The 18,183-nt window shown below is 41.3% G+C and overlaps 1 protein-coding gene across 3 annotated transcripts in view; it reads right to left on the reverse strand.

The window, feature by feature from the left end:
* HECW1 (HECT, C2 and WW domain containing E3 ubiquitin protein ligase 1) overlaps positions 1-18,183 on the reverse strand; it is a 481,612-nt gene that overhangs the window by 107,278 nt on the left and 356,151 nt on the right. For all 3 annotated transcript variants that reach the window (XM_061414477.1, XM_061414476.1, XM_061414478.1), the window contains exons 10-11: positions 14,355-14,456; positions 9,334-9,484 (exon numbers count right to left, since the gene is read on the reverse strand). In XM_061414477.1, coding sequence (XP_061270461.1) covers positions 9,334-9,484; positions 14,355-14,456 — 253 coding nt within the window. The remainder of the gene's footprint in view (positions 1-9,333; positions 9,485-14,354; positions 14,457-18,183) is intronic.

Below are 18,183 nucleotides of genomic sequence, written 5' to 3' on the forward strand. Positions count from 1 at the left end.
CATCAGAATCACTTACAGGGCTGGTGAAAACAGGCTGCCAGGCTCCACCCCCAGAGTCTCTCTGACTCAGTAGGTCTGGGGATGGAGTGATAGGAGGCAAGAACGTGCATTTCTAACTAGTTCCTAGGTGACGCAGCCGCTGCTGCTGGTCCAGGGATTGACTTTGAGAACTGCTGCTGTAGGGACTGGACAGCTGCTGAGAAAGAGGCAGATTCAGCTCTACACTGACCCCCACCTATGTGGAGTGCATGGGAGGAGAAAAGCCTGGAGTCGGCAAGAGCAGCTGAGAACTACCGCATCGGTCCAGGCTGGAGATGCTGAAGCCTGGACCCAGGCAGGCGTGGTGTATCATGCTGGTCTCTTAGGATGCTGCTGGGCAAGGGGATCACCCACATATTGTAGGGATACTAAGATCACCTACGCCTGCCTACCTAAACCTCCCTGCCTGCCTGAACTACACCTGCCTAAACTGAACCATACCTAAAGTATACCTGCCTGCCTAAGCCTCACTGTGTTTTGTATGCAGGTGTCCAGCTGTCTTGTTCTTTGCTTTGCTTCCTTCCTCCATCCTGTGTGACCTTGACTTTGCCTGATGTCTCTCAGCCCACTGGTGCACAGGACAGGAATTCTGCCTCCCTTTTCTTCCTGGCACAGTAGGAACGAGAGAAGGGACAGAACTTAAGAGATCTTTAGCAGCCAAACTGTAATAACTTTACATGTAGAGTTAACAGGATTTGAGGCCTGGATATGGAAGCTGGAGAAGAGGGAAGGAGGGCTTCTGCTTAGAGCAGGTGGGTGGAGGCACCAGCCATGAGGAAGACCAGGTGGGATGGGCAGGTTGGCAGGAAGATTTTAGTGTGGATTTGGACAGGTTGACCTGGAGGTTCCAGAGGTCACACCAATGACCATAGTCAGGGGAGCATTGCTATGTGGGTCATGTGCTCAGAGAAGAGATGTGGCAGTGTAGGAAGAAGCGTCAAGAGAAGAGGGACCAGCATCTGGAGAGCCGCGAGTAGTCAGTGCAATCCAAGGTAGGGGCATGGGAGATACTGTCACACAGACAGGGTCTTCTGTCGTGGCATTCTGAAGACCGGTGACCTTTCTTTGACCTTTAAAGAGGAGTTCTGGGGACTTGCCTGGTGATCCAGTGGTCTTAAGACTCTACGTTTCCACTGCTGGGGACAGGGGTTTAATCCCTGTTCAGGGAATGAAGATCCTTTATGCTGCTTGGCCAAAAATAATACATAAATAAAATAAAAAGGAGTTTTGTTTTCTAGTGTGGTTTCCAGACTACCTGCCAGAGTGATAATCTGGGTGATTATTATAATTACAGAAACTGGAGCAAAATTGAAATCTGCACTTGTAACAAATCTTCAGATGGTATTATCTACATTCAGATGGTATTATCTACATATTCACTGGTCTGTGGTTTTATTTTAGCTAAGGAGACTCAGCCACTCCTTCCTGACACCCGGCAGAATGATGGTTTTGCCTGCAGCAGTTACTGGGAGGCATTCCTGAAAGGGCCTCTTATGAGAAAATGTGGAAGGACAGGAATGAGCAAAAAGCAGAGACAGAGAAAGGCTTAGTGTGTTTAGCCCCCACATGTCTGTGGCAGGGAGGATGCAGGGAAGGTGCAGGCTGTTTGTCTATGATGTTCCTGAGTTCTTGCTGGGACTCAAGTAATGCAGCCTTGGGCAGGGGTGGGGGGTTACTCAATGAGCCAGTGAGAAGCTGCCCAAGGGTGTAACCTTGACCTGGGGGAGGAGTGAGGCCTGCCAAAGACCAAAGGACCTGTTGTCAGAGGATCCCCTAAGTGGCTCAAGGCAGGCTGCATTTTCCAGTCAGTTCAGTTCAGTCACTCAGTCGTGTCCGACTCTTTGTGACCCCATGAATTGCAGCACGCCAGGCCTCCCTGTCCATCACCAACTCCCAGAGTTCACTCAAACTCACATCCATCGAGTCAGTGATGCCATCCGGCCATCTCACCCTCTGTTGTCCCCTTCTCCTCATGCCCCCAATCCCTCACAGCATCAGAGTCTTTTCCAATGAGTCAACTCTTCGCATGAGGTGGCCAAAGTACTGGAGTTTCAGCTTTAGCATCATTCCTTCCAAAGAACACCCAGGACTGGTCTCCTTTAGAATGGACTGGTTGGATCTCCTTGCAGTCCAAGGGACTCTCAAGAGTCTTCTCCAACACCACAGTTCAAAAGCATCAATTCTTTGGCACTCAGCTTTCTTCAGAGTCCAACTCTCACATCCATACATGACCACAGGAAAAACCATAACCTTGACTAGACAGACCTTTGTTGGCAAAGTAATGTCTCTTCTTTTGAATATGCTATCTAGGTTGGTCATAACTTTCCTTCCAAGGAGTATGCGTCTTTTAATTTCATGGCTGCAATCACCATCTGCAGGGATTTTGAGGCCCCGCAAAATAAAGTCTGACACTGTTTCCACTGTTTCCCCATCTATTTCCCATGAAGTGATGGGACCAGATGCCATGATCTTCGTTTTCTGAATGTTGAGCTTTAAGCCAACTTTTTCACTCTCCTCTTTCACTTTCATCAAGAGGCTTTTGAGTTCCTCTTCACTTTCTGCCATAAGGGTGGTGTCATCTGCATATCTGAGGTTATTGATATTTCTCCCGGCAATCTTGATTCCAGCTTGTGCTTCTTGCAGCCCAGCGTTTCTCTTTATGTACTCGGCATATAAGTTAAATAAGCAGAGTGACAATATACAGCCTTGATGTACTCCTTTTCCTATTTGGAACCAGTCTGTTGTTCCATGTCCAGTTCTAACTGTTGCTTCCTGACCTGCATACAGGTTTCTCATATAGGCTGGTCAGGTGGTCTGGTATTCCCATCTCTTTCAGAATTATCCATAGTTTATTGTAATCCACACCATCAAAGGCTTTGGCATAGTCAATAAAGCAGAAATAGATGTTTTTCTGGAACTCTTGCTTTTCTGATGATCCACGGATGTTGGCAATTTCATCTCTGGTTCCTCTACCTTTTCTAAAACCAGCTTGAACATCTGCAAGTTCACGGTTCACATATTGCTGAAGCCTGGCTTGGAGAATTTGGAGCATTACTTTACTAGCATGTGAGATGAGTGCAATTGTGTGGTAGTTGGAACGTTCTTTGGCATTGCCTTTCTTTGGGATTGGAAGGAAAACTGACCTTTTCCAGTCCTGTGGTCACTGCTGAGTTTTCCAAATTTGCTGACATATTGAGTGCAGCACTTTCACAGCATCATCTTTCAGGATTTGAAATAGTTCAACTGGAATTACATCACCTCCACTAGCTTTGTTCATAGTGATGCTTTCTAAGGCCCACTTAATTTCACATTCCAGGATGTCGGCTCTAGGTGAGTGATCACACCATCGTGATTATCTTGGTTGTGAAGATCTTTTTTGTACAGTTCTTCTGTGTATTCTTGCCACCTCTTCTTATCATCATCTGCTTCTGTTAGGTCCATACCATTTCTGTCCTTTATTGAGCCCATCTTTGCATGAAATGTTCCCTTGGTATCTCTAATTTTCTTGAAGAGATCTCTAGTCTTTCCCATTCTGTTGTCTTCCTCTATTTCTTTGCATTGATTGCTGAGGAAGGCTTTCTTATCTCTTCTTGCTATTCTTTGGAACTCTGCATTCAGATGCTTATATCTTTCCTTTTCTCATTTGCTTTTCGCTTCTCTTCTTTTCACAGCTATTTCTAAGCCCTCCTCAGACAGCCATTTTGCTTTTTTGCATTTCTTTTCCATGGGGATGGTCTTGATCCCTGTCTCCTATACAATGTTACGAACCTCAGTCCATAGTTCATCAGGCACTCTGTCTATCAGATCTAGTCCCTTAAATCTATTTCTCACTTCCACTGTATAATCATAAGGGATTTGATTTAGGTCATACCTGAATGGTCTAGTGGTTTCCCCCACTTTCTTCAATTTAAGTCTGAATTTGGCAATAAGGAGTTCATGATCTGAGCCACAGTCAGCTCCCGGTCTTGTTTTTGCTGACTGTATAGAGCTTCTCCATCTTTGGCTTCAAAGAGTATAATCAATCTGATTTTGATGTTGACCATCTGGTGATGTCCATGTGTAGAGTCTTCTCTTGTGTTGTTGGAAGAGGGTGTTTGCTATGACCAGTGTGTTCTCTTGGCAAAACTCTATTAGCCTTTGCCCTGCTTCATTCTGTACTCCAAGGCCACATTTGCCTGTTACTCCAGGTGTTTCTTGACTTCCAACTTTTGCATTCCAGTCCCCGATAATGAAAAGGACATCTTTTTTGGGTGTTAGTTCTAAAAGGTCTTGTAGGTCTTCATAAAACTGTTCAACTTCAGCTTCTTCAGCGTTGCTGGTTGGGGCATAGACTTGGATTACTGTGATATTGAATGGTTTGCCTTGGAAACAAACAGATATCATTCTGTCATTTTTGAGATTGCATCCAAGTACTGCATTTCGGACTCTTTTGTTGACCATGATGGCTACTCCATTTCTTCTAAGGGATTCCTGCCCGCAGTAGTAGATATAATGGTCATCTGAGTTAAATTTACCCATTCCAGTCCATTTTAGTTCACTGATTCCTAGAATGTAAACATTCACTTTTGCCATCTCCTGTTTGACCACTTCCAATTTCCTTGATTCATGGACCTGACATTCCAGGTTCCTATGCAACATTGCTCTTTACAGTATCAGGTCTTGCTTCTATCACCAGTCACATCCACAACTGGGTATTGTTTTTGCTTTGGCTCCATCCCTTCATTCTTTCTGGAGTTATTTCTCCACTAATCTCCAGTAGCATATTGGGCACCTACTGACCCAGGGAGTTCCTCTTTCAGTATCTTATCATTTTGCCTTTTCATACTGTTCGTGGGGTTCTCAAGGCAAGAATACTGAAGTGGTTTGCTATTCCCTTCTCCAGTGGACCACATTCTGTTCAAAAGTGACTCAACTATAGTGTTTAGTCCACAGGCTCTTCCAGAATCTTATCATTCTACTGTTAATATTAAGAGGTTGAATCAATGTCCTCTCCCCTCCAAGCTGGGAAGGTCTTGTGGCTTCCTGGATGAATAGACAATAATGAAAGTGACAACTTGTGATGGAATACAGGAGCCATGCTGTCAGGAAGCCCAGGCAACATGGAAAGTCCACATGCAGGTGCTCGGAGTAACAGTCACAACTGGGGTCCCAGCCAATAGCCCGTGTCCACCTCCAGATATGTGCCTCTCCAGCCCAGCCACCCTCAGACTGCAGCCATGAGATACCCTGAGAAGGGCCTCACTGAACTCAGCTCACCATGATAAACATGAGAGAGGATGATGATGATGACGACAATGGTGCTAATAATCAATTATTGGTGTTTATACCACTAAGTCTGGGGTGGTTTGTTCCTCAGCAACAGACATCTGGAACAGGGCTTAGACAAACCTCATGCTGTGGCCTCTCTTTTCCTTCCCAAAGTGCAGTGACCACAGAAGAGAATTCTAATGAATCAATATAACCTTATATGATTAAAATGTCTGAAATTTCACAACCTGCTCCATATGTCTTTGGTTGGACCTGTGGTATCCCATACCTTACTAGGTCAGCAGCCTCAAAACCCAAGTGCCAGACACCACCCCTGGCCTTTGCTGGAGAAGGGACAGTCCTGGAGAAGCAGGCCACAGAGCAACTCATGGAGGATCACCCAGCGAGGGCAGGGCTGTAGCCTCAGAGGCCCTCTTTGATCTGAAGATGAAAGAGAGTGTCAGAGAGCCGGTTCTCTTCTGTTTCATCAAGAAGAGTCCTTCAATAACCCCCTCACATTTTATTTTTTTCAGTAAAAGGTTAAATATTTATATTGCATAGAGTTTATGGAAACTGATAAGAAAGTCAGCTGGAATGTCTAATTTGTAAGTGGACACACAGAGGAACACACACAAAACCAAACCAGAAGAAAAACAAAACAAAACAAAACCCTTCAGGAGCCAAGCCAAAACAAACTAAACAAAAACCAAACAAACTAAGCTTATAGGAACAGACAATTCTCACAGGAGGAGCTAAAATTGGTAAAAGAGCTCATGGAAGCAGAAGTAGACCCTCCCTCCAAGAAGTGAAATGTAAGATGCACCAAAACACCAGGAGAATTGCTTAAGTCAGTAAAAACCCACCAAAAGATGATAAGGAAGGGAGGGTACCATTGCTGGCAGAGTGAATCTGCAGAATCACTTTAAAAAATACTCAAACACTGATATCAAATACTGAAACCACATAGATCTCCCTTGGCCTGCTGTTTTGGGAATATAACCCAAAGGAAACACGCTAAGACAATCCTAACATTTTACATGCCCTTGGGTCTTGCCCAAAATAGTGATAAAAATAAATATCCAACAATATGACAAATTAACTAAATTACATTCATTCATTGGAACACTATCACTTAAGTGATAACTTTAAGACTATGTAGCAATTTGAAAATGCTAATAATGTAGTAAGTGAAAAATGAATATAAAACTATATCATCATTTTAAATATACAAGACTGTGCATATGGAACTTGAAAACTTGAAGACAGTTTAATCTTTTAAAAAAGCTAATCCTTGGAGTATAAGATTATAAGATCTTTTTTTTTCATATTTAAGACTTCCATTTCTCCATAGTATAATTTTATCCAGATAATTAAAACATCAAACTTGAGTTGACTATTTAAAATCAGACTATGTATTTATATTTTTGGTTTGTTTGAGAAGTATTTGTGAAGAAGGTAGAGTTAGTTCATTTGGGATATTCTGAAAGTGCAGGAATTAACTTGGGAAATTGTCTTGTACTGAGTCCTGGTAAACTCTGGCCCCACCCAGCCACTGGGAGGAGGGTCACAGAAGAATGAGAGAGAAGGTAAGGACAGTACCAGTGGCGGGCACGGTGCCCCATCAGTAACAGGGCTGCAGAGGAGGCAGCCACTGGCTCTGTGCGGAGGGCTCTGGGGAGGTTTCAGGGACCAAACAACATTAGGTTTGGATCTTTGTAGGATGGAGACAGGTGCCAGGTGGAAGGCAGGTAACGAGGGACCCCCTTGCAGTAGGAGCATGGGGCAAAGCCACCAAGGCCACTTGGGGAGTGGCCGAGGGCACGTGGTCACCGCGTGCTACTTCATCAACTCCTTATTTTGCAGTACACATCTCTTTGCACAAAACATTTGCCTTTCACAATCACCCTGCCAGAAGTCAAAAGAAACTCCTTGCAACACTGAGAAGTATTTCCATTTTGCTATGAGACAGTGACGGGTATCAATTTCCTTATAACTGTAGGTCATCAAACAAATGCCCGCTATGTGTGGTCACATCCGCAACGGATACGAGACTGACAGTATACTTCGTGTGGCTGCTGTTATCAGGCCAAATCACTGAAAAACTGTAAGTGCTGGAGGGCAATAGGCTAAAATAAGCATTGAAGAACCTGGATACTTATCTCAAGGTTATCTAAGTTTCCCTAGGTAGGATTTTTCACAAGAAATAAGCACCTTCTCAAATTGCTCGATTTCTTTATCTGTCCAAATGGATGCAGCAAATATAGCTTCATGTTCATCAAAGTCTGGCCTTTTTCAGCATGTTCAGCTCCACTGGAGGGCACAGGGCTTTATACACCAAAGCCTGTACACTTCTCTAGAGGCCTGGTTAAGGATGGATTTGGCTTCATTTTTATATTATACAATCTGAACATCGTGAACAAACTTCCAAGTATTTTTATGTCATGAGTCAAGGTGTTTACCTCTGCTTATGTTTTGTTTTAGTGTTTCAACTGGACCTCTCATAGATACAACCTGATGGTACTCTCCCTGTTTCTTAGTCTGATAAATATGTTCAACTTATCTGTCTGGCAAGATAGATCTTGAGGCCATTTCTGTCTGTGGCATCTGAACATGATCTATATGTAAAATGAGCTTGTTGTGTTCCCTGCATTTTTAGTTGCAAACACCATGAAAGGACACTCCCATGGCTTTTGGTACATTTATATACAATATGTTCTTCCTTGTAATATGATTTCTTTCTGTGGGAATAACTAGAGAAATATGCTGCCAATGAAAATGCTTTATGGTTCTTATTAATGACACTCAGATATTGATGGGGAAAAATGGAAAGCAAGTGTCTTCCAAATGCTCATGTGATAAAAGAATCCTCGTGATTTTCACCTAAAGCATCCTCCTCTGCCTACAACATGGAGAAGGAAATGGCAACCCACTCCAATATTCTTGCTTTGAGAATCCTATGGACAGAGCAGTCCATGGGGTCACAAAGAGTCGGACATGACTGAGCGACTAACGCATGCTGTCTACAACAGCAGTAACTAGAAGTTCAACTTTTTTTTTCTGTTTATTTTTAATAGTATTAAATTGTCCATTTTTTTTCTGTAGTATAGAGTTAACTTTCAAGGAATATTTGTTATCCAGACCTGTGTCCCCCAAGTCCAATTATTTATTCTTTCTCGTCCTTCTCCACCTTTCTCCTTTACTTCACACTAGCAAGACATCAGGTGGTTATAAACAAAGTTGAGCCTGCAGTTTGCACTCCTGGCTACTAAAAATATCCAAGAGCCACTGCCCTGATCTTATAGGAGCAAGATGTTGAGTATGATGCTCGTACTAGCTTACAACATGGGACAGACGCTATTGAGGGTTTTGTTTGCATGCTGAAAACAAAATGACATCTTTACATACTAAAAACTAGTAAAGGGCCTATGTTTTAGACAAAACAATTCTCAAAAAGTATTTTTAAATATTTCATTTTCTATGATGAAAGCTGTTTAAGAATGTATATTTCTGAGTATGTAGCAATTATGGGACTGGAGTAGGCATGAATATAGCAATTTATGAGACAGCTTTTTTTCCAGGCAGCTTTTAGTATTCTGTTAAACCTATCCTTGGAATGTTTTCAAACTGTTTCCAAACTGTTTGTGTTCCAGACCTGTTTGAGATTCTTATGACAGATATGAATGTCTGGCAGAAAAATGTGCATCCGTGTATAATTTGCTTACAGTTTCTGAACGGTTCCTGGAACACTGACACCCTCAGTGAATACCTGGGTGGGGGGTGGTCCATGAGCCCCTGGGTAAGAACATCTGGGTTTGAGCCTGGGTCATCAAGGTATACAGAGGACTCCCCATCTTTAAATGACACTCAGGCTTAGCTGATGTCCTGCTGCTGAATTATAAATTTAGCTTTCCAAGTACTAACTATGAGTTGGTTAATTACTTTGCAGTTTCCTCATACAATCTGAGAAGAAAAGTCTAAGAGGGAATTTCATGAATCGCCCTTCCCCTTTCACGGTTTCTAGGGGCTCGCTGCATGCTGGTCACCCACCGCCTGTTGAGCTGCTCCATCTGCTGGATGGATCCAGATCTCCGCATCCCGTCGGGGGTGGCTGCTGCTGTGGGACGCTGCCAGGTGGTTGTGCGGTTCACGTGGTCCACATAAAAGACCCGCCCGTGGCTGTCAATGCGAGCTTCCCAGTCTAGCGCGTGATAAAAAGGCAAAAAGAAAAATCAAGGACAAACTACGGATCCATGTGAAACAGATAAGCACTTCCAGGTCTTCTGCAGGTAGAACTCACTGCTGGTGACTTGCTGAAGACCAAGAACTGCCCAGAGCACCTGCGTGACCTCTGAGGCATTGGCATGGAGTTGGTGTGCCAGGAAAGAGCCTACAGGACTCTGATTCTCTCCCGGACCATTTGAGACAGTAACTGGGGTTCCTCGAATAGGACCTATGATAAAATTCTAACAATTTCTAAAGACAAAGTCAAATACTTATTTCCTTCTTTAAAAAATTCCATCTTGCCAATTTTCTTGGCTACCAAGTGACAGCTGGAAGATAGGAATGTCCTCCAGCGAGAGCTGACAGTGATGCTGAAAAAAGTCCTTTCTTTGTTAAATCTGATGGAAGATGGCTGGTTAGGAGGGAATAACGGCTCCTCTTAAACCCAGGTTTGACTACAGTTCTAAAATACTGCATGTAGGTGCAGCTTCCTATAATATCTCATACGTCACAGCCTTAAGTGATTGCCTCTTGAGAGAAAGAATGGAAAGATTTGACCCTTAGAAACTAAATTCAAACCATCCTTTGATAAGTTGTGAATTCATAGTTTATGTTCAACCTATCTGTGGCTGCCAAATATTTCTTGACCAAAACAAAACCAATCATGACTATTAACTAGCATCAAGCTTTTTAAGTATCTCTTTGTTGATAAATAACCATCCCAAACAGTAGAGGGAGCCCAAGATAAAGATAAATTCTTTACTTCTCAAATTTAAACACCAGCAACCAACTAAAAGGTAGAAGCGCAGATGATACAGTCCATGATATACGTAGGGGCTGGACTGGGGTGATAGGATGAAAAAATCCTTAAAACGGAGAGAGCTGGGACTCACATGTACACACCTGAGCTTAACGAAGACGAGCTTAATGTCTGCTGTACCAGAGATGGGCAAAGCTTTTAGAGTCCACATGTAAAAATACGGTGGAAATAACAGCTTCATGATAAAGTTATGCTGAAAAATGAGTTACACTAAAGAATAAAATGCAAAAATGACTGCAAATGAGGAAAGCTATTCAGCCTTTTAAATGAGAAAAGCCATAGCTTTTGGGAGTAGGTCAGATATTTAACAATTCTGTTGAAAAAAGTATCATTCAGGTAATGACATAGCAACTCTCAATTGTTTTCAAAATGAAAAAATACATTTGGTTTAGTTACGGTTTGATGTGTGCATGGTTTATCTGTTTGTGAACATTATGGCTTATGTTTGACATTTACCTGAGGGGCTGCCAAATAACGCCCAAGGAAATCTAAAATACCAGAAAATATCAAATTCAGCTTATAAGACAAATTGAAAAAAAATATAGTCAGGCTGTATAAATATATTCTAGAAGGTTTTGATTAAATTTGACTACTAGATGATTCAGCCTCAACTGTTGGTTGTAAATGTTAATTAGCTCATTGATGGAATTGTGTATTTGTGTAACTATTGAGTAATTAATTGCAAGCCAAACATTAAAAATTTTCAGTGATTCCCAAACTAGCAGCAATTGGGCTTTTTTTTTTTTGAACCCAACATGACTGTCATCCAACAAAGAATGAGTGTTAACCCTTGAGGAGTATCATGCTACTTCATTCACTTGAACAAGCACCTCCTTTTACTCACTATGAACTAGAGATCCGGCCAGATCCTGAGGATACATTGCTGACTAACATACATCCCTGCCCTCCAGATGCCCCATAGTAAAGGAAGGATTCCTTCAAAGACAAGACTCCAGTCTCATGGATTCTCCAAGTAAAAGGACTGAAGTATGGTGCAATGATAATGATCATTTCTATGAGTTTCAGTATTTCCAAATCGCCTACAGAAAAGAATGTCAAGCCAGACAGGCCCTCTTCTTAATATATTAAACATGTGGAAGGCAGAGGGCTAATTAAACCTCTCATAAATATTCAGAAAATAATAGCTAAGCATAATTAGAGATTATAAGTGGGGTTTTCTGGGTTGCTTTGTAAAGAATTTACTTTCAAATACTGTATAAACCATATTGCATTAAGAGAAAATTTCTGAATGGAACTTCAGCCTCAGCATGTCCAATTCACTTGGCTTTGTGATACCAAAACAGACTCCTGAAAAGGATACCTTAATGGATGACCTTGGTATAGTAGTCATTCATGTGCGTCCATTCATTTGTGACTGAGGGATCTGTCATATATTATACTACATATTTTCCATGAAGTCTAAGGACAACGTAGAGCCTAATAATGTATCCTATTTTAATTATTATACTCATAAAACCTATAAATTTTACTTTCACATTAACAAGTGCAATATCATGTTTATAGTCTGGGCCTTTCTCTTGAACTTCTGTCACATCTCACTGCCTTCTTGACATCAATACCTGGATGACATTTCAAATATAACATGATCAAAACCAAATTTCAGCTCTTCCCTACCCAAACCTGCTCTATCTGCAGCCTTCCCTTTCTGTCAAAGTTAAATCCAGGTTAAAACTCTTGAGGTCATTCTTGACCCTTCTCTTTATTTCATACATCATATCCAATCTGTCAGCAAATCTATCCACAAAATATCTGTCCAGAATCTGACCACTTCTCTTCACCTCCTCTGCTCCCTGCTGGCCCAAACTACCACTGTTTCTCACCTGCAAGAACCTTATGCTGGGTCTCAGGCTTCTATTTTTTTTCCTCACAATTTAATGTCAACACAGAAAAGCTTTTAAGTCCTAAGTCAGACAATGTCAAGTCTCTGCTCAGAAAACTTTCATCCAGAGTAAAAGCCAAACCCTTAAGTGGTCTACAAAGTCCTATGTGAGTGATCTGGGCCCCCGATAGATCTCTTTACCTGCTGTTTCCTCACTTCCTAAATCTGCTCCAGACACACTGACCTTCTTGCTGTTTCTCAAGCCCACAAGGCAGGCTGTTCTATTTGCTCAGAAAGTTCTTCCTTCCCAATACTTGGGTGGATAACTCTCTTACCATCTTTAAGTCTAGCTTCAAATGTTGCCTTGTCAATAAAGTGTACCCGGCCACCCTATTTAAAGTGGCAAATTGGCCATCAATATACACTCCAGATTCTCCTTCCCCTGTTCTGCTTTTGCTTTTTCACAGCACTTAATACCTTCTAATGCACTGCATTATTTCTTAATTTATTTTTTTAAATTCTTTATTATCTGTCTCTGCCAATATAGACTGTAAGCTCCTTGAGGGCAGGGATCTTCACCTGTTTGCCTTACCTAAAATACTGCCTCACACAGGATAAGTGTTCAATAAATATTTATCCAATGAAAAACTATCAGGGATGAATTCATCCACGTACCACGTGAAATTATTTAAGAAAATTTAGCTGTTAGCTTCACTACCAACTTTTCTAATATTTTCCAGTGTTACATGGACAGAAAATTGAAACCTATCTGGAAGAAATTTATTTTCACTATCAAAAGCAGCTTATATAAAGCAATTCTTTAAAACAGAATATATTATACTCATTTATAATATCTGTATGTATAACTAGTTATTACTCTTGCATGGATTGAAGGTCAATTCATGTGCACACTCACTGATAGGTTTTTTGATGTGGAGAAAATGTTCCTTTCTTGGAGAGAAAATGTTATAGGTATTTTTCTAAGTCAGAAGTATCTCTAGTGACATTTATGGAATATCCATAAGTCAAAGTATAAAGAAAGAAATTAGGCATCAAAGGTAAAGGACATAATGCCTATCTTGGTTTCTCCCAACAAATATAGTGTTCCTTTAAATTGGTCCACATATTAAAAACACTGTTTTATCACTGATAAATTACAACTGAATAGGAGAAGACTGGTGTAGATGTTAAATATATCATATTGTCAAGAAAAGATGAATTAAAGAATAAGTCTTTCTTCTTTCAAAACTGTAATGGGTTAATGTAAGCACAGGCAAAAAAATGTAAAGAAACACTGATTCCTTGCATCCTGGAAAGATTCTGCAGTTGTAAAATTTATCAAATTTTAAAGATTATCTTTGCTTGAAAAATGAGTTGAAACCAAAACAGGGATGTTCTAGAATTCATGAACATATGTGATGCTAAGTGAATATAATATCTGGGGTGTCAGTTCCTTCTTACAAACATAATAATGGAATATTATAAGGGCAAATTACATTGGGACAACATCTAGAGACTATCTAGTCCAAATCTAGCACTTAGCAGACAAAAACATTAAAATTTTACAAATAAGAAAACTGAGTCTCTGAGAGATTAAGTGATTTTTCCAAGTTCAAATAACCAGCTAGATAATTATTAATTACTCATTACAGTTACCAGGAGATTGTGATTGAATTCTACCCCTAAAGATGATGTTTTGCACGGAAACCTCTAAGAACTGTAGAAAAAATTTGCGTCTGTCACATATGGGTACAATTTAGAGTAAGGAAAATGCAAGTTGAAATGTTTTATTATGTGGAGATGCTTGAACCATAAATGGTCCCATGGAGAATAACAGGATTACCCCATCTTGAACTGAAAACTTTTGAATATAAAATAGTAAAATTTGTGAAATAAGGGTCATGAACAGCTTGCAAGGACTAGTCAAGTCTTGTGATGAAATGCTCTCCATTTCAGAAGTTGAGGGCTACTGAAAATACTGGGTTATCTATTTGAGATCACATCCTGAAACCATCTGACAAAAAAACCAACCAAACAACTTTTATGGTAGGCGCCATAATGGTTTTTGATCACACTGTAAGGTACAGAGTGGGGGAAGAGTTTGGATGTTTATATACAAAGTTCATACTGACCTGCTTAGATTTGATAGGAAGAATTAAGACACAGATTTTCAAAACTAAAGCTTACTTGGTGGAAGAGGCTCATCGATTGTTGGGTAGTGATGATGTTCAGGCCTCAAGGAAGGAAGCTGGCTTACTGGCTGGGAATTATGGAGTATAGGACATTCACCTACGGACAAGATAGTCAAGATATTCAGATTCATTCATTGCTGTGGCAACGTCATCAAAAAAGCATGTCTGTAAAACAAATTACTGCAAGAAAAAACCCCAAAGAGTGGGCAATCGATTTTTTGGTTCTTTGTCAGTTTGTGACATTCAGAACCATTCATGAATGAGTGATGAGAGGGAACTATTTTTTTTTTTTTTAACTCAAATAGTCAAACATTTCATGGTTCTGATTTGTATCATACCAGACCAACAGGTAGGATTGGGGACCTGAATTTTCTTGAGGGGAAGGTGGCATCAGAAAGGGACCTAGAAGAAAATGAGCAGAGCCTGAGGTTAGCCCAGGAAAAGAAACAGGCCTGTTGGAGGGAAGAACAGCATTTATAAGGTCCCATACATTTTTGGGACTGTGCAAAATGACAGCTCCTTTTTCTGATAGATTTCATCTGAGGGCTGCCAAGAGGCTGTCTTTCAGATTTTGTGTTTGGAATGAGACTCTTAGCTGCTGCCATTTCAAGATGGGGTTAAGGAACTGATGGGCCAAGAAGATAAATTCTTATTGCATGAAACCTAGGGGCTGGGCTGGGGAGCCAAGGACCTATGGGATTTTGTGATTGTTTCAAGTTATTCTGAGGAAGAAGCAGACAAACCAGGGTGTTCTGGAAAGAGAAAAGACAAGAGACGAAGGAAGTAGGTAAGAGGCAGGAAGACTGAGACAGGAGAACTTGAAACATGGAAGTGGGATAGAGGGAGGCAGAAAGACAGACATGGAGAAATTTTAGAAATAAACATATCCACAGAATGCATGGCCCAATTATCATAGACACAGCTAATATTACTGTCAGGCAGACCTATGATGAACTGAATAGTGTTTTAAAATGGAGTTCCTATTTCATGATGTCTTCAGATCTTGGTAACACTGCATGTAGAGGGGCCTCCAGTACCAGCAGTTTGGGTCACATAATCAGAGTCAATTGCTCTTGATCTGTGAGGAGCTAGAAAAGTTGAGGCCATGAGCCAGCCCTCAGACTGGTAACCCCCATTGTACCCCAACCTGGATTTCTCACAATAGCCCCTATTGGCCAAAGGACAAAGGTCAGGCTTCTCCTTCTTTTGTCCTTCCACGGCTGATGCAAATCTCAAGTGTTCCATTATTCCGCGGTCCGAAAGAGAGGAACTGTGAAAACCAGTGTTTAAGATCTTTGTGGGAGCTCAAATTTCAAAAATATTTCTCAGAGTGTCCATACATGGAAAGGATGATTATTTCTTTCTGTTCTAGATCTATAGAACTGACTTAAAAACATAAGCAGAAGTTAATTAGGAAGGAAATTACGTGAATTTAGCCATTTAACTCCTTGAGCTAACTGGAAAACAAAAACAGGAATGTATTCAGAAACAAAGGGTCCTTTTAAATGTTAAATATATAGCATCATTTCTTGTGCAATCTCTAGTGTGTGACTTACACCCCTGGGGTCCTCAGAGACTAAGGAAAGTCAAGGACGGTGCCCCTCCCTCATGCCAGCCTTGCAAACTGACTCCTGTTTCAAAGCTGGGCTCTGTGTTTAGTGGATATAACACTCATGTTCGTATTTATATGTGCTTAATGTCAGAAACTGAAAAAAAAAAAAAAAAAAGAGAAAAACAATGGTACAGTTGTTATGTCACCAGCTGCTGTGTTTTAAATTTAGTTGTTAAAAAAAAAAGAGAGACTTACCTTGTTGTAATTAATTCAACCAATCAGGTTAATTACTCCTCCAAGCTAGTGGAAACATAATAGTGTTGCTTGCCGGGTTAATGGAGCTGACCCCACCTTCCCGTGAACCCCAAGCAAATGCAATGATGTGACTGATGCATCTCAGCCAACGGAATGGAAGCAAGAGGAAGCAAGCCACTTCTGTTCTGCACGAGGCCGCAGCTCCGCACCATCCCCCTCACCTCAAATACAAAGCAAGGGTCAGACCTGCTAGAACTTCTGAGAAGGAAATGTATTCCAATTTAAAAGGGAGCCTTGCTGCTCATCTACCTGGAAGAACCCTCACTCAGAGGCTGAGCACTTCATAGGAATCATCTCAGTTAATCCTTCCAACCCCTTTAGGGTATGTTCCACTTTGCACCCAGTTTACACGTGAGGTTTGAAGCAGTTAGGTAACTTGGCTAAGGCGTCATGGCTGGGAAGTGGGGAGACTGAAGATAAACCCAGGGGAGCCTGATGCCAGGGTTGAGCTCATAATCACATTATTATTGTTGTTGTTGTTTAGTCGCTCAGTCGTGTCCGACTCTTTGTGACACCATCGACTGTAGCCTGCTGGGTTCCTCTGTCTGTGGGATTTTCCAAGCAAGAATACTGGAGTGGATTGCCATTTCCTTCTCCAGGGGATGTTCCCAACCCAGGGATCGAACCCACCTCTCCTGCTTGGCAGGCAGATTCTTTACCCCTGAACCACCTGGGAAGCTGCCCATAATTGCATTATGTTACTTTTTTTTTTTTTTCATTTGATCTGAAGGTTTTTAAAACCCATTTTATGTTGAAGTTAAAAAAAGAGGCACACGTGGAGGGAAAAGAAACACAAAGTAGATGAAGAAGACATCTCCACAAACTGCTGCAGATGCACCTGCGTGGCTGTGGGTATAGTACACCATCCTCGGCTAACCTCAGGAAAGAATTTGCAATCTGCAAAGTCACAGTGAGGGGAGAAGAGGGCACATGTGCGTATAATCAGGCATACGTGTTTCTTCTGAGTGGGTGCTGATTGGTGGTGAGTGGGGACAGATCCACCACTTGGACTTCATTAACCCGGGGGACTCCCTACCACGGGAGAGAAGAACTGGCTGTAGAAGTCATGTGCCAGCATAGGTACAGCCTTCAGGAAATCAACAGTCCTTCCCAGGAATCCTCGTTTTGCTCCCAGTAATCACTATAGTGAAGCATATGTTCTTAACTTTTTTGGAGTTTACAACCTGCAAAAAATTTCAGGAATCTAGAAATTTCTTTAGAAACATAGACTTCCACTCTGGCCCTGAAAAACTTTTTCATCCTTTTGGTAAAGGGGATGGGTTCCCCACTGCTGGACTGTTAGACCTTCAAAGGCATGGGTAATATCTTTTTTTAAATATCAATGTATACTGAGTCAAGTTTCAATTACCCATGTGTGGACTGTCTCCTATCATTGGAGACATGGGTCCAAATATACCCATTGGCTACAACAGACTGACAGACTATAAATTCAGCCTTGTAGCTCTGTGGCTCTGGGTAAAGATGGTTATTATACTTCTAAAGGTAAAAATGTTTTTTTCTTTCTTAAAAAACACACCTTTGATGAGAAGAGTTGCTTTGGTTTTGTGTCTTGACCTACAAAGCTTAAAATGTGTAGTATCTGGACCTTTATGAAAAAAGTTTTTCCAACTTTGGTCTGAAACATCTCTGGTAGCTCCCAGTTGTGCCCTCATATAGGTATATCCCCAAATTGCCTTATGATATACTTATTTTTAATTCTATTGTAATTATTGAGTGCCGTCCACACATAGCATCTGACCTAGAACAAAGAGGAGACTCAAAACCTCCCTATTAAAGAAAGGGATTGTCCACCCCATTCTCATACTCACGGGTGCTTTTCCATATTGTGCGGTATGTCACTATGCTTTACTGTATGGCACTCTGGTTTTCTTCCTGTGTTTCTTTGTTACCAGTTTCCTTGGGCTTCTCCTTACCCTATGTGCCACTTTCCCTCACC

This window comes from Bos javanicus, chromosome 4 (assembly GCF_032452875.1).
Source record: "Bos javanicus breed banteng chromosome 4, ARS-OSU_banteng_1.0, whole genome shotgun sequence".
NCBI classification, from domain to species: domain Eukaryota; kingdom Metazoa; phylum Chordata; class Mammalia; order Artiodactyla; family Bovidae; genus Bos; species Bos javanicus.